We start from the raw sequence: 14,411 nt of genomic DNA on the forward strand, positions 1-14,411 counted from the left end.
GGCAGAGAAAACAGGACCCACTAGGGAGGGACTGGGCAGAGATATGTGGCAACATTTCATTCAGCACATTTGTCTCGTCAGAACCTTCTGTCATCCCAGATTCTTCATCTCCCATACCTGCCTTTTCTCTAAATTAAAGCGAGATAAGTAACACTTTTCAATTCGTGATACAGCTTTTTCATTTACTTCATGTAAGCAATCATTTTGCATGATTTTTGTACATTTTCACATCTGGATCATACAACGAAAGGTTGGGGGAAAACTCATAAATTTTATGAAATCTTTCAGCTTCATCATGAAAACTTCAAAGTTAAAAACATATGGTCCATCCATCTAGCTCTTCTAGTATGTGAGCTTTTGATCTGGAATTTATTTCAAGTTGTAATGTAAAAATCACAAGTACAGTCACCATAGTTACTCCACATTACAACATCTAACATCGTCATGATACTGCATTCGGTATAAGCATTCATTTCTCTTTTCCTTTTTCTCTTCGCTTCCAGAATTCAAGAGTTGTGACTTGTGAACTAATACTTTTATTTTTGTCTGAGTAGCGTGCGTCATGACCGGCTTGTCTCACATACTTCAAAGGCAAAGTGTTTTAATGAGCTCTGCAGAGAAATAGGAAGGACAGAAGTAGATTTTCCCTAGGTTTATAAACACATACATTTGTGCAGGTATACACATTAATGTGCACACATACACATATGTATACGTGTATGTATTATACCAATACTCAGGCTTTCTGATGACTCATTGGCGCTTAAGAGCCATTTGACCATTCCATCCCAGTAGCCATGATATCCAGAGATGTTGAACCATTTCCCTGCAATGTGTATAAAAAGACCACAGATTGGTTTAGCCAGATGTTTTTCAAACTATTTTACTTTTTGTAAATTAGAGCACCCAGAATAGGAAATTCACAACTTAGAAGGAAAATATGTCTGACTCAAGAGTACTAATTTTACTAATATAATAGACCTTTAAAGACTATTTCTAGAAATGTACTAATAGATTTTGTACAACATTTTATATATACTTTGCTGCCAGTGAGACGGTGAAGTATGACTTTAGGCATTTACTAGGTCCATCTAATTTCTCTTAAACCTTCATCTCTTCATTTCCTAAAACAAGAAAGTGTGCTCCTAAAACTGTATAAAGTAGCTGCCTGAGATCATGATATTAACTTATGTGTCTTTAAGTCAGCATTCACTAGAATCTAATTTAATTGAAATAGCTTTGCCTGTGTAAACCTCTCCTTTGTTTAAATAAGATTTCACTGTTTAGTTTTGCCTTAAGCAAATGCAGCCATTTGTTTGTCCATAAAACATTGGATTAAACGTATAGACTAATCTGAATAGCGTCTCAGCATTTCACATGCACCACAGGTTCTTGCCCCCTTTTGTGTGTGGTGTCTTATTTTCACTGAAAACCCAGGCTCTGCCTTTAGCTTGCTCTTTGGGGAAAATACACTTCTGGCAAGAAGACCTCCTATCACCTTACCATTATTGATTTTAAATTTGGAAAAGACTACCTGAGGTTTACCCTTTAAACGCAACTGCTCGTGCTCTCGAGCCAGTGAATTGTATAGGCACTTGCTCTCCAAGTACACTGAGTTTTTCTTTTCATTACTGGCTGCCAGTATTATCCGGCTATCTTTGCTGACCTGAAAAGGCTAGATATTTGGCACTTTGTAGGACGTGATGTGCAGTACATACTGTGAGAAATCCAGTGTGTTCCCTCCAGTCTAACTGTAGTTGGTTTCTATTTTGATCAATAGTAATTTAGAGGTATGATGCTTGTGGAGGGGGAGTTGTTTGGTTTTTCTTAAGGCTAACATGAGAGCGGGCAAGTGTCATGGTATCCTTGTAACACGTGCCTTTTCCCTGTTCAGGCAATGCTGGATGTGGCTGCACACCAGGGCTGGCTGGTGACTGTCCTGAATATCACCAATCTGGTGCAGATGGTGATCCAGGGTCGGTGGTTGAAAGACTCTTCTCTTCTTACCATACCACACATAGAAAACCACCACCTTCACATTTTCAGGTAATTATTTTCATTTCCAATGTAATTGGGTTTTTTTTTTATTTCAAAATATTACTTCCTTTATATGTGTGGTCACTTGAATTTCATGATGTGCCTAGAATATTGATTCTTTACAGTGAAAATAACCCTGTTTCCCAGAGGGAAATACAGCCTAGTGACCTAATGTTCTCACCTGGAATTTGATCATCAGTCTCAAACTGAACCACAGTTCATTTTAACCTTCTATTAAATTGTTTCCATTTGCAACATGGAATACATTTTCATTTTAACTGTTTATTACTTTACAACATCAGCCTTCACTTTAAAAGATGTTATTAAAGTACTTTGTGATCCAAAGTAAAATAAATTACCAATTTCTGTTATTGCAGAATAGATTTGAGGGATCAGAAATCTATTGTCAAAAGTAAACTGTGCATCTGCAAAATGTCCAAAACTGAGTGTTATATATACCAGAAGCTCAAGATATAACCTGTGCTTAAAAGAAAAGTTTATATTATCATAAAATTGCTCAACTCTTAGGTCCTATGTACATGGCTACAAAGAATAGAACAGTACATATTACAAGCAAGGTTGGCAATGTTTAAATGAAAATGTTTCTTTTACACCAGTTGAGAGATACTCTGCAGCCAGAATGTTGGTTCACAGCCATGCAGATGGGCAAAACATTCTGGTGTGCCTGCCGTCATGCACTGCCTCCCCCTTATCAGCTGGACCAGGAGCATCTGTCCTGGAGGCAGCTCGAGACATACGCCAACCAGAACCTCAGGCACACATGGGGTCTCCTCAGGAAAGTCCCTCAATTTGAGTGACGTATACTGGGTTCCAGGGCAGTTGTTTCCATGGTGCTTGAGTCCCCACCATGGGACATCCCTGGAAACTAAAAGGCACATCCAGAGAGTGAGCCACACCAGCAGCAGGTGGCATAGGGGGAAAGCAGGTACCTCCTATGTCTGCAGCTCAGTGTCAGGAACCCTTCCAACATGGTACTAAAAGTTATGGGAGCTGGGTTTCAGCAGTAGAGGAGACACATAAGGTTACTAACCCAACACAGCACGTGGGTCTGTTATGGAAACTGTTTGGGGCCTAGGAGATTCGCTCTAGTTCTTTGTTGTTACCCAGAAAAGTGCTGTATTCGTCAATTTCAATAATAGTGTTCATCTTGCTGTATAAACAGGAAATCGGAAGATTTAGGTCAACTCCGTTCCTGTGATCTGGCGCTATTTAAGCTATAAATCTCAAATATTCCCAAAATGTACTTTTAATTGTATGTTCCCAAAAACTTACAATGAAAAATTTATTCAAGTAGTTACATTAGAGAAATTTGCCTGCACCCATTAAAAACATATCAGAGCTCCAGTTCAGTACTTTATCCACATGGAAGCATTAGCACACATTAGTGCCTTCCTATAGGAAGACACCAACTGTCTGTGAACACTCATTATTTTCTGAGCTCACATATGATTTACACATTTTATGTCATGGTAGCAAAACTGCCTAGGATTGGTATCTTAGAAGATGTTGGCTGATTTTGAAACTTAACAATAGTGACCTTTGAAAAGTTATACAGTAACTTTAATTTTAAAAAACTGTTCTAATTATATAAACCATCATTGTCAGAAAATCCCAATGGTGCTATGAAAGAATTAGTGGTTGGTGTTGATATTGTTTCTTAGGAAATGGAGCTCAGGTATAAAGGGCCCACATGCTGGATTCCGTGGCTTCACTGAGTGCCTTCCTGAACTGATCCACGCCTGCGGAGGGAAAGACCACATATTCAGCTCCATGATAGAAAAAGAGCTACCTGCTCCAAAATTGAAGCAGGTAAGTCTATCAGTTCCATGTGTTGACGCTCCCTCACTCTGTCTGGGCAGCTATACCACGAGTTTTCTAACTTAGAGTGTTAGTTTTGGAGTCAGACTCTCCTGGGCTTAAATTCCGTCTGCCATTTACTAACCGTCATTATGAACATGAGAACATTACACCTGTCTCACAAAGTTCTTGGGAAGACTAAGCAGGATGTTATGTAAACTACTTTATATAGTTCCTGATACAGAATAAGAGCTCAATAAATGATATTAAAAATAATGACAGCAAGGGGGTGGGTGTAGCTCAGTGGCAGAGCACATGCTTAGCTTGCATGAGGTCTTGGCTTCAATCCCCAGTACTTACATTAAAAAATAAAATAAATAACGACAGTAGCAATAATTAGTAGGAGCGTCTGCATCAATAGAAGTTGCTTCGGTCCCGTGCTGTTACGCCAGCTGAGAAGGGCCTGCTGTGACTTGCCCGTGACTAGGCTGGATGTCTCAGGCGCCCTTCTAATCCCTTCCTCAGGGTGGGTTTTCTTTTTTTACACCCGTGTATATTTTCACACAATTCCCTCAATTACTTTTTTATGCCTCCTCCCCTTTTTTGAATCACTTTATTGTTCCAAAAATACCCCTTCAAATAAACTCCCTATTTATATTTCATATAGCTTGGATATAAGTCTAAATCTACCTTGTGAAAGACAACGTAGTTCTTTGCTCCAAACTATCTTTGCAAAGGCCAAAAATATGAATGAACAATGCCAGAAATATTTGGCGCATATAGACTTCTAAGTCTTAAGCAATTTTACCCTAAACATGTCAAAGTAAATGTTCAGGATTTATAACATAATAAACATATTTACTTGCAAATGCAGGTATTAAAATAAAGAAACTTCTAAACCATGTCATTTTTTTTCCAGTGGAACTTACTTTTGAGCAAGACTTGGAAAATTTTTAACGGGCACTAAAGTCTGATTGTTCAATTTCTGTTGAACCCAGAATTGGCACCAAAAACTGGTTAAATATTCATAATAAGTGCCTACCTTTCTAACTAAATTACCATCAAAATTATGAATAAAAACAATATATTTAAATCAAAACAAGGCTTCTATTAGCAACAACAGATTTCTAATATAATATACAATGATTTCAAGCCAAGTTTTAGATGTGATAAAAAATTAGAACATTGTTATAATTAGTTCAGGGAGAACTCAGAAGTAAACTTACTTAATTTATTTGCATAAATTGCCATTCTGTTATCTTTAAAACCAAATGCAAATTGGCTCGGTCTGATATGATGATGGTTATTTGGCTCAAAAGTGCTTCAATTTGCAGAGCAATCTGGTGTCGGCTCTGCAGTGAGGCGATCCCAGGTAACATACAAATCCTGAATTATTCCAGAAATTAGTATGTTTAAAGCATCAATTTAAGTGCTAATTGCAGTAGTAATGAGAAAAAGCAGTACAACTGTGAGATTTGCATCTTCTACCCCATCAGTATGCCTGGAACGGCTGCTGACTGGCAGAGGATTTGGCTGCTAATTAAATAATTGTATGCATGGTAGTGCTCTTGCCTGATTCAATAGATGAAGATTAATCCTCAGATAAATATGTTTGGCTGGTATTGAAATGTCTTAGCAACTTCTTTAAAAACAGCTCTTGTTTTATTTACATACATGTATGTGTGTATGTTTGTATATACATGTATGTACAAATACATACACACAACAAATATATGTATATGCATTGAAGATTGAAAGTAAAATTAAGTGCTACAAAAGATTACTAATATATAAAAGCCAGATCTGACTTTTGAAGGCTTTGTAAAAATTCCGAGTTGCTAATAATTAAGACATATTGATAACTCATTTAAAGGTGCAAGAAACATATGAAGTCTTGCTTCATATGGTAAATGTGTCTTGTGTCACAAAGTTAAATGCTTTACAGAAATTGTGTATTTGTTGTCCCTTGATTACTTTTCCACCCTGGGCAGTCTGAGAAGCACATCTAAGTGGCACAGCTTCCAGGCTCCGTGACTGTCAGTTCTAGCAGGGGATGGGCCAGCATCTGTACCTTGAAGCACAGTGTAGACCATTCAATGGCTTGACTATTTCCAGATCTATTCCAAACCTAATTTCAGATTCACAAGTTATAGGATTGGAGTTGGATTGAAAATTTGCACTGGATTTACATTTTTTGAATTCCTAAGGGGTAGTTTGATTCATCAACGCTTCTTCATTTCAATTAGGTATACTCAGCAGCACTGAAGTCTTAGCAAACAGGAAATCAAAGCCTATAAGGAAACCTATGGTGTGTATTAAAGAAATGAAAAGAAAATCAAAATTAAAATATTCATGTACTTTTAAAACCTTAGAAGGTAACAACAGATAATACAGCCTATAGAGAAGTTTTCTTGACTGACAGTGATATTTGCCACATAATTGTAACTGTTAGAAAAAGATGAGTTAACTATCTGAGGACATTAAGTTTATTTTGTTACATCTTTGCTGTAGACTCGAGAATTCATTCATTTATTCAACAATGATAAGTACTTGGTATTTGCATTTTGATTTCTGACAAAGATTTTCAATTAAAGAGCAAGAATAAAATTGGTAAAATACTTTCTACCCCTTTAATATGTGTCATTCTAATTGGTATTCTCAAAATGATAATGCCAAAAATACATATTTGTTTCTAGAAAGAACCCTAGATTTATAGGGTTCCTTTTGATATACAGACATATGAAATGTTTTCCTTTCAGAATGATTTAGAATATGGACCAAAAAAAAAAAAACCATTTTGTACAATAAATGGTCAGTGGTTGATGCTGACTGACGACAATTGCATCACATTTTTTTCAGGTTTCTGTTACATCCCCAAGTCACGCTCTCTGCCGTAGAAGTCACATAAACGTTAGACTAGAAGCTTCTCTAAAACCAGTTCAACAACAATTATTTTAAAACTTATTTTTTAGTATAGTCAGTAGCCACTCAATAACTAGTAGGGATTTACAATAAAGGGGTCATAAGTTTAGATAATAATTAATACTTTTTAGGTTGTTTTTAAAGGGACTTTAAAAAGATTAAAAGCGCACTGTTTTTACATGTAACAGACGAGTACATGAAAAACTGGGAGATCTGAACAAGAGCTGTGGATTGTATCAATGTTAATACCCTGGTATTAATACTGTACTTCAGTTTTGAAAAATGCTGCCATTGGGGGAACTGGGGAAATGGTGCCCGGGATCTGTTTGATTTCTTACAACTGCACTGAATCCAGAATTAATCTCAAAACAAAGAGGCTGGTTTTTGTAAAGCTCACTATTTCTTAGTTGATTACTACATTTCACATTAACCATTTATTACCTCTTTATCCAGGCATGGAATTTCTTATCTCATTTGCCGGTGATAGATGTTGGCTTAAGCGTTAAAGGCTGGTGGGATGACTCAGAGGAAGGACACGACGAACTCCCCATCACAACTGTGACTTCAGACAAACGCAGCGACAACAAATGGGTCAAATTGCATGCTGATCAGGAGTATGTGCTTCAAGTCAGCTTGCAGAGAGTCAGCACTGGGTTCCACAAGGTATAGTGTTTGGTTTCCATTCTCAAATGCTTCACACCAGATACCAGCATGCCCCAGCACACATATCTGTTAAATTACTCATGTGTCCGTGCCATTCATGAATCCCGCTTCATCAACTGGCCTTAAGCAGTAAGAGTCGGTCTTCTGAAATTAATCAGTTCTCATGTGCCATTTTTCAATCCCAGAATACCCACCTGACATCACAATATGATGTCTGGAGTCCTGTTCTCAAAGTACGGTCTGTAGACTCAGTCCAGCAGAGTTTTCTAGAGTACCTTTTAGAGGGCAGATTCCTTGGCTCTACACCAGACTGACTGCATCAGAATCTCAAGGCTCCCAAGGAATCTCAAAATCTAGACTTTTACCCAGCACTCCAGATGGAGAAGAGGCTACGTACGCTTTTCTGTGCCTCACTTGCCACAGCTCCTGCTTCCTTCATTCAAATGTATATGAGAGCTTTGTCACCATTCATACAGGCCAAAAGTTTACAGTACTTTTAAGTTACTGTGCTCTTTTCTGTTGCCTGAGACACCAAAAATAATTATTTGGCCTCTAAGAATATTAGTACACAGCGTGTGAGCAGATTGGTTTTCAGACCATGACAATCAAAATATGAAAGTCAGGGGCTTTCCCGTATCTATAATCAGCCCCTTGGGGAGTGAGGTTCATTAACACCATTCCCTCTGTTTTCACACACAAAATGGACAGGAACTTACTGTCGTTAACAGTGTCTTTTCAGTACTGTGCCTTCAAGTCTCATCTCATTTGATTTCTAATTCTAAAAATCAGTTGGTGTAAGTATAAACTGGCCTCTGGCATTTCAGAGGCTTTAATAAAAATATTTATAGATGATTTAATGTATCCCAACTTACAAAAAAAAAGCACTAATAATCATACAGATAAAATCTTGAAGAAAAAAAAATTTTTTATAGCTGCCCTGTGAGGAGGTGTGATTCCCCATTTTACAGAATGATGGAACTTGGGGAGTTAGATTTGCCAAGGACCTACAGTCTGAAAACATGAGCGGGCTTGGAGCAGAGAGTTCTCTGATTTCAATGCCTGTTCTCTTTGCCCTGACCTGTGCAGACACCCTGACAGAAGCTATGCCTGTCAACATAGCTAAACAATGTGCCCCAGCCTCAGGGGGCTCATGGTCTCAACAAAGAAACACCCGAACAACTTACCACACTGTACTGAGGTGTGTCTAAGGCACTTGGAGAGCACTAACAGGGGACAACTTAATTGTGAGGCCTGTGCAAATGTTTCTGACAACAAGATTTTCACCTTAATATCAGTACTTTAAAATTAGATTTAATCATGCTAAAAAAAATTCGTTTGTTTCTAAATGCTGTAAAAATACATTGCTCTCTGACCTCTCTTTAAAAATGCCTTATGTGAAACATCTCCCTGTAAAAGGTTGAGCAAAGTCGGATTAAGTGCACATCATTATTAGTACATGTCGTTATTTGTACATTTTACACCAGAAAGTCTTTGTCTTAAAGAATCTCTAGAATAATCTTGTATTTTGTAAAATCAACCTAACATAAAGACTTCAAGTCCTGTCACTATCATGATATCTAATCTTATTAATATGTTTTATAAATTGCTTGGCTTTACAATTCCCATTCCTCAGAGAAAGGACTTCTTAATATCACCATATTAGAATATGTGCTTTTTCATATGAGTTTTATTCTTGGGTTGGGGCAGGAAAGATGTTTATCTGACATAGTGCTTATTATCTCAAGGTCCAGTGTCTAGGCTGGATTGACTTTTTCCTGAGTATCAGTCTCTTGTAGATTTAAGACTTTGGAAAATTTGCTTAACATGGTTGTCTCTCAATTTGTTCATCTGCAAATGGAGTGTTAATTTCATAGAAGAATGGTGTGAGAATATGTTAGTTTGATGTCAAGATTCAGGGCTTTCTGTTCTAACAGAGCCAAATAATTCTGGTGGTTCTAGCCACAAAGTAGTGTCTATACGGTGCTTTGAGAATCTTAAAAAATGGTGTAGATCATGAACACACCAAAACATGAAGATTTATGGCCTTCAGGTAAGACAACATAGCCTTTTAACGACAACCGAGTGGTATAGAAAATCTGGCTGTTATTAATGGGGTTTGTGTGTGCGTGTGTGGGTTTACAGGGAAAGCAAGACAGCCATGCAGTCACACCTCGATTTCCCAAATCAAAAGATGAAGGATGGTTTTTGATACTCGGAGAAGTGGATAAGAAAGAACTTATCGCTTTGAAAAGAGTGGGATATGTCCGAAATCATCACGTGGTCTCCATCTCTTTTTATACCCCTGAGGTACCAGGCAGGTAAGCAGAATCTTAACCCTAGAGTTCCAAAAGAGTTGACTATGACTGTGATGAGAAGAGTGGTTTTACATTTTTGCTCCATTTTTATATTTGAGGTATATTTACACACTGTATTTCATGAGCGACTGCTACCTTGGCCTGGACCAGCAGTACGACATCCATCTCAACGTCACGCCAGCGAGCGTCTCCGCACAGGCTGACGAGGAGCTCTCCAGTGCCCTGACTGACCTGCAGGTGAAGTGACCAGAGCCCAGCCATCCCCGTGAAAGGAGTGGTTGAGAAGTCTGGCTGTTCAGTCATCTGGACAAAGTCTAATTACTTGACATTTGCCTTGGTGGAATCAACTTACAACCTCAAGCCACTGAGGAAATTGGCAGTGGCTGCAGCACTGACTCCAGCAGCACGAACTTGGCTGCCGGGGCCCTTTAACAACGTTGCCTTTTATAATATTGTCTGCAGGGGTCTCTTGCAATGTAAAATGACCACACAGGTGGGAGAATCTTGTGATTTGTGTACATTGAGATGATATTTAGGAATTGTCAAATTTTCATCTCACAGTATACTGTTTACAAGTACATTGGCTTCTCTTTTTTTTTTTAAGGAAAACTGTACAGAGGCGTGACACTGTTAAGATTTGTTATAACAGACTTCTAACACTGCAGCATAAAATATGTAAGATAAATCTGTACAGTGACACCCAGTATATCTTTTTGGCAAAATTTATACTTCGATCACATACAGAAGTAATTTCAAGCATTTCTTACAGTTATAAATGTTAATAATATATGATGTAAAATTACATTACAGAGCCCAATGATGATTTAAAAAGAAAGCCAACTATCCTGATGTTAGAAAATGTAGATACTCTACTTGGTGGAAATAAAATATTTGGAGTGCCACTTCAAGACTAGCTGCCTCACTGAGCCCCTCTTACTCTTCTGTTCTTTTCATTTCCTGCTACTTCAAGACTTCCATTCTCTTTCCAATATTATTTATTTACACAAGGAGAGAAGTACAGTTCATTCGGAGAAAAATTTCAACCCCTACAGGTAGGTTTTCACCCGTGATAAAGGAAATTTCTCTGTGTCCAATTTCCAACTTGAAAAATAGCTTTCAAACTAAAGGGTTGTTGGAATTCAGTGGCCATGAAACATACATTCTAGTGAAATTAAATTTTATCTTTGTATTTTCAGTTATTCCTGGTCCTGCAATGAATTATTTTAAAATACTTTCCAATGTTACCACCACAAGTACTAGAATTTTCAGGGTTTTTTCCTGAAACTGGAACATATTGGAGTGTGTACCTCCTTTTCGGTACTAAAAGAAAAAAAGAAGAACTAAAAGGGTGGGGAGAACCAGGCATTCACCTCCTAAAATTAAGTCTAAATAATGTGAACACACAGAGCACAGTAAGCATGACGTGTCTAAAGAACTCTAGTCTCAGAATTTTATAGAAAGAGTTCTTTGCTTTTCTTTGGCAGTTTATTTCCTAATTGCAATTCATACCTTAAGCATTGTTTTAGTGAAATGAAAAGAAAATGAAGGCTATGTATAGACAATCACCAGTCCATAGAGGAACCTGAGGAGAAACAGTCTCATTGTGTTCATGTTTATCAGCATCATTTTTTCTTTTTGAGTAGGCAGGTTTGGGGAGGTGGGGGATCTACTTCACAGGACACACAACAGAAACATAGGCACAATAACAAAGAACATCCATTGAGAGAAAATAATGTGACTAATTTTAAAATTAAAAGTCATCAGTTCACAGTTGCAGAAGACACTAGTAAGGCAAGGTTTGCTTGGATGGAAAAGTTCATCTTATTCCAAGGAATGACCAGCACTATTTATCTACCACTTTATGACTTTATCCTCACTCATTTATCACTCATCCAAAATTTTAGTGTTAAGTGTGCATTACGATGTAGGGCATGTTCCAATGGATTAATTTCATATTTCATTTCTAATTCTATATTCCATTTCATAGTCCCCTGGATTTTAATCAACTCCAGATAATGGAAGTGCCAGTCAGATATTCATTCTAGGTACTACATTGAGTACTCTGAAATCCAAATGAATCAGAGACATGTCTTTGCCTCAGACAAGGCAGCCTGGTGATGAAAAGATGTAGATAACTGTCATAAAAGCAAGTCGCTGCAGCAGTGAAATATTTAGAAAAATCATGAAAGGGACATTTAGGTTGAGTTTTGAAGACAGAACTGTGAAGTTAGAGATGAAGAGCATTGTAGGAGGAACAGTATCAAAGTCTGAGAGCCTGCAGGGTCCAGTTGGTCTGCATTTTCAGAGAAAATGAAAGGGACTGATGGACAAAAAGGATGGAACAGTATATGAAGAGACCCTGAATTACAGGGTAAGAACTGCAGTCTTCTGTGCAAACAGTGGAGTTCCTTGGGAAGGCACCGGAGAAGATGACCAGGAAGTTCAGAGAGTAGAATGGAGACTCAGTGGAGACGGGAGGGCAGGCGTCTGTGCCTGTGGTGAGGATGGGCACCAAGTGCTGACGAGATTGAGCCTCACCCTCAGATGCTGGCATTCCCTTCTAGTGAACGAATCCAGAAGCCTTAGAAAGCTACACATCACTCCCCAAGCACACACTTCTCCCATTCCTCCAGTTACTCAAAACCTTGGAGTCATCCTTGACCCCCCTCTTGCTCACTCCACACAGCCGCAGCGGTGCCTGGTGAACATCCCACAGGGCCTTGGCTCGTGCTGCTCCCTCAGCCTGGCCCTTTCCCCAGACACCCACAGGTCTGACCGCCTCAGTCTAAATGTCAACCCACCCAAGCTGACCTATCCCCTAGCCCACTTTCCTGTTTTTTCACCATTTTTCTTATCACCACTATAAAAAAATTTATTACTTAGTCTCTCCTAACTAAGCTTCAGGAAAGGTTTTTTGGGGTTTTTTTTTTTTTTTTTTTCAATCACTTTTGTTCACGGCTACATTACCAAGAACTACAGCATCTCTGGGCACATGGTAGCCGCTTGATAAATCCTTGCTGAATGAATAAATGGACCTGGAGACACAAATGGTTTCCAAAACAAAACACACCTACTTCAGTTGACATCTCCTCTTCTAGAGACAGCATCTACTATCAGACCCACCAGGAGCAAGGTACTTACCTGACCCTCATGTCATCTGTCAGAGGAGAGGAATACTTAAGCTAACAGGTAGTTTTATTGTGATGACTATGGAATATTTTTATATAGCAGTGGATCTTGGATGTTACAGATATTTTAAACCTTCAAATTATCATAAGACCTTTTTAGTCTGAAGTTTCAGCTCTCCTTTCTCTCACCAGACCTCTTTCTTTCCTCCATCACTGATGCTGACTAGTCACAGTGAAAGGATTCCCAAACTGTAACTCCATACATTTGAAGAATACAAAATGATAATAAAGACTTTCAGAAATAATTCAGAATGAGGAGGCAAACATTATTTCATGAGCTAAAGGAAAACCTGAATTAGGTTTTAAATTTCTCAACTGAGTATTACCAAAACAAAACTTGGCTTCAAAGTTGTATATTGAGCCCCTAGACTACCTTTCTTAACCTGCTTTCAAAAATCTAAACTCTAAATCTAGAAAACACAGATAATTTTTTTTATTTAATGAGTTCTAATTATATAATTTTCAGATCCTTAAAAGTGCTCAGAATGGTAGTTGATTCCAGATGTCCTGGAAGCCTGTTTCTCTGGTGCTGGAGGATGGCTGCAGTGACTTCCGGAAGAGTTATTCCCACAGTGTCAACCTCATTTCTTTCACTTTTCATTACGGAGCATTCTGTCCTATTTCTGAAAAAAAGTTCTTCAAATTTTAGGACTTTAAATGAGATTTTAAGGATTATTTTTGCCTTGAATCTCTTCCCAAGTCTTTTGTATGTCAATTTGAGAAAGATCTTTGGGTGATACTCATATATTGGGTCCAGTCTCACCCAGGGTCAAGCTTTGGGCCCCAACAGTCACGTCTGAATAGATGCTTAAATTTTTATTGATATTCTTCAATTGGCCTGCAATTCAGAGCATATGTTTTAAATGTAGTTGATTAAAGTTTCACAAGTAATACTATGTTCCTAAATTAATATTAAGCAGTTCATTTTGCAGACTTCCTGGAGAACATAATGGACTGTAAATCAATCCATGTTTGGTTAAACAGAATTACAGCACCTCTGTCTAATTTAAAGTTCTTGCAGAGGGGCTTCAAGATGGTTGAAGAGATTGACCCAGAGCTCACCTCCTCCCACAAAAACGTCTGAGATACATCTACATGTGGAACAATTCTCACAGAATACCCACTAACCTCTGGCAGAAGATCTTATACTAGCAAAGCTACAAGAAAAATCTCCACATAATAGGGTAGGACAAAAAAAAAAAGATCATGTCAGGACCTGAACTAGCTGCAAACAAAAGTCCAGGACTGAATGGCTTCACTGGGAATTCAACTAAGCATACAAAGAAGAACTTGTGCCAGTCTTCCTCAGACTCTTCCAAAAGACTGAAGAACAGGGAGTACTCCCAAACTCATTCTATGAAGCCATCGTCACCCTGATACCACAACCAGACAAAGACACTACCAATAATTAAAATTATAGGCCAATACCTTTGATGAATGTAGTTGCAAAATTCTCAACAAAATATTA

At 38.1% G+C, this 14,411-nt stretch overlaps 1 protein-coding gene and 1 long non-coding RNA gene across 11 annotated transcripts in view; one reads left to right on the forward strand and one right to left on the reverse strand.

Annotated features, from left to right (window-relative positions):
• Nucleotides 1–10,355, forward strand: part of ASCC3 (activating signal cointegrator 1 complex subunit 3) — a 302,695-nt gene extending 292,340 nt beyond the window's left edge. For all 3 annotated transcript variants that reach the window (XM_010989648.3, XM_031456078.2, XM_064486823.1), the window contains 5 exons: nucleotides 1,895–2,046; nucleotides 3,720–3,867; nucleotides 7,231–7,440; nucleotides 9,583–9,758; nucleotides 9,854–10,355. In XM_010989648.3, coding sequence (XP_010987950.2) covers nucleotides 1,895–2,046; nucleotides 3,720–3,867; nucleotides 7,231–7,440; nucleotides 9,583–9,758; nucleotides 9,854–10,001 — 834 coding nt within the window. In that variant the 3' untranslated portion in view covers nucleotides 10,002–10,355. The remainder of the gene's footprint in view (nucleotides 1–1,894; nucleotides 2,047–3,719; nucleotides 3,868–7,230; nucleotides 7,441–9,582; nucleotides 9,759–9,853) is intronic.
• LOC116154358 (uncharacterized) overlaps nucleotides 1–14,411 on the reverse strand; it is a 90,494-nt gene that overhangs the window by 44,495 nt on the left and 31,588 nt on the right. Inside the window, exon 5 of one of the 8 annotated variants that reach the window (XR_010381293.1) lies at nucleotides 8,373–13,781. The exons of the other annotated variants lie outside the window; for them this stretch is intronic. This is a non-coding gene — a long non-coding RNA (uncharacterized LOC116154358). Of the gene's footprint in view, nucleotides 1–8,372; nucleotides 13,782–14,411 lie in introns of those variants that run through there. 8 annotated transcript variants of the gene reach the window in all.

Source organism: Camelus dromedarius, chromosome 6, assembly GCF_036321535.1.
Source record: "Camelus dromedarius isolate mCamDro1 chromosome 6, mCamDro1.pat, whole genome shotgun sequence".
NCBI lineage: Eukaryota > Metazoa > Chordata > Mammalia > Artiodactyla > Camelidae > Camelus > Camelus dromedarius.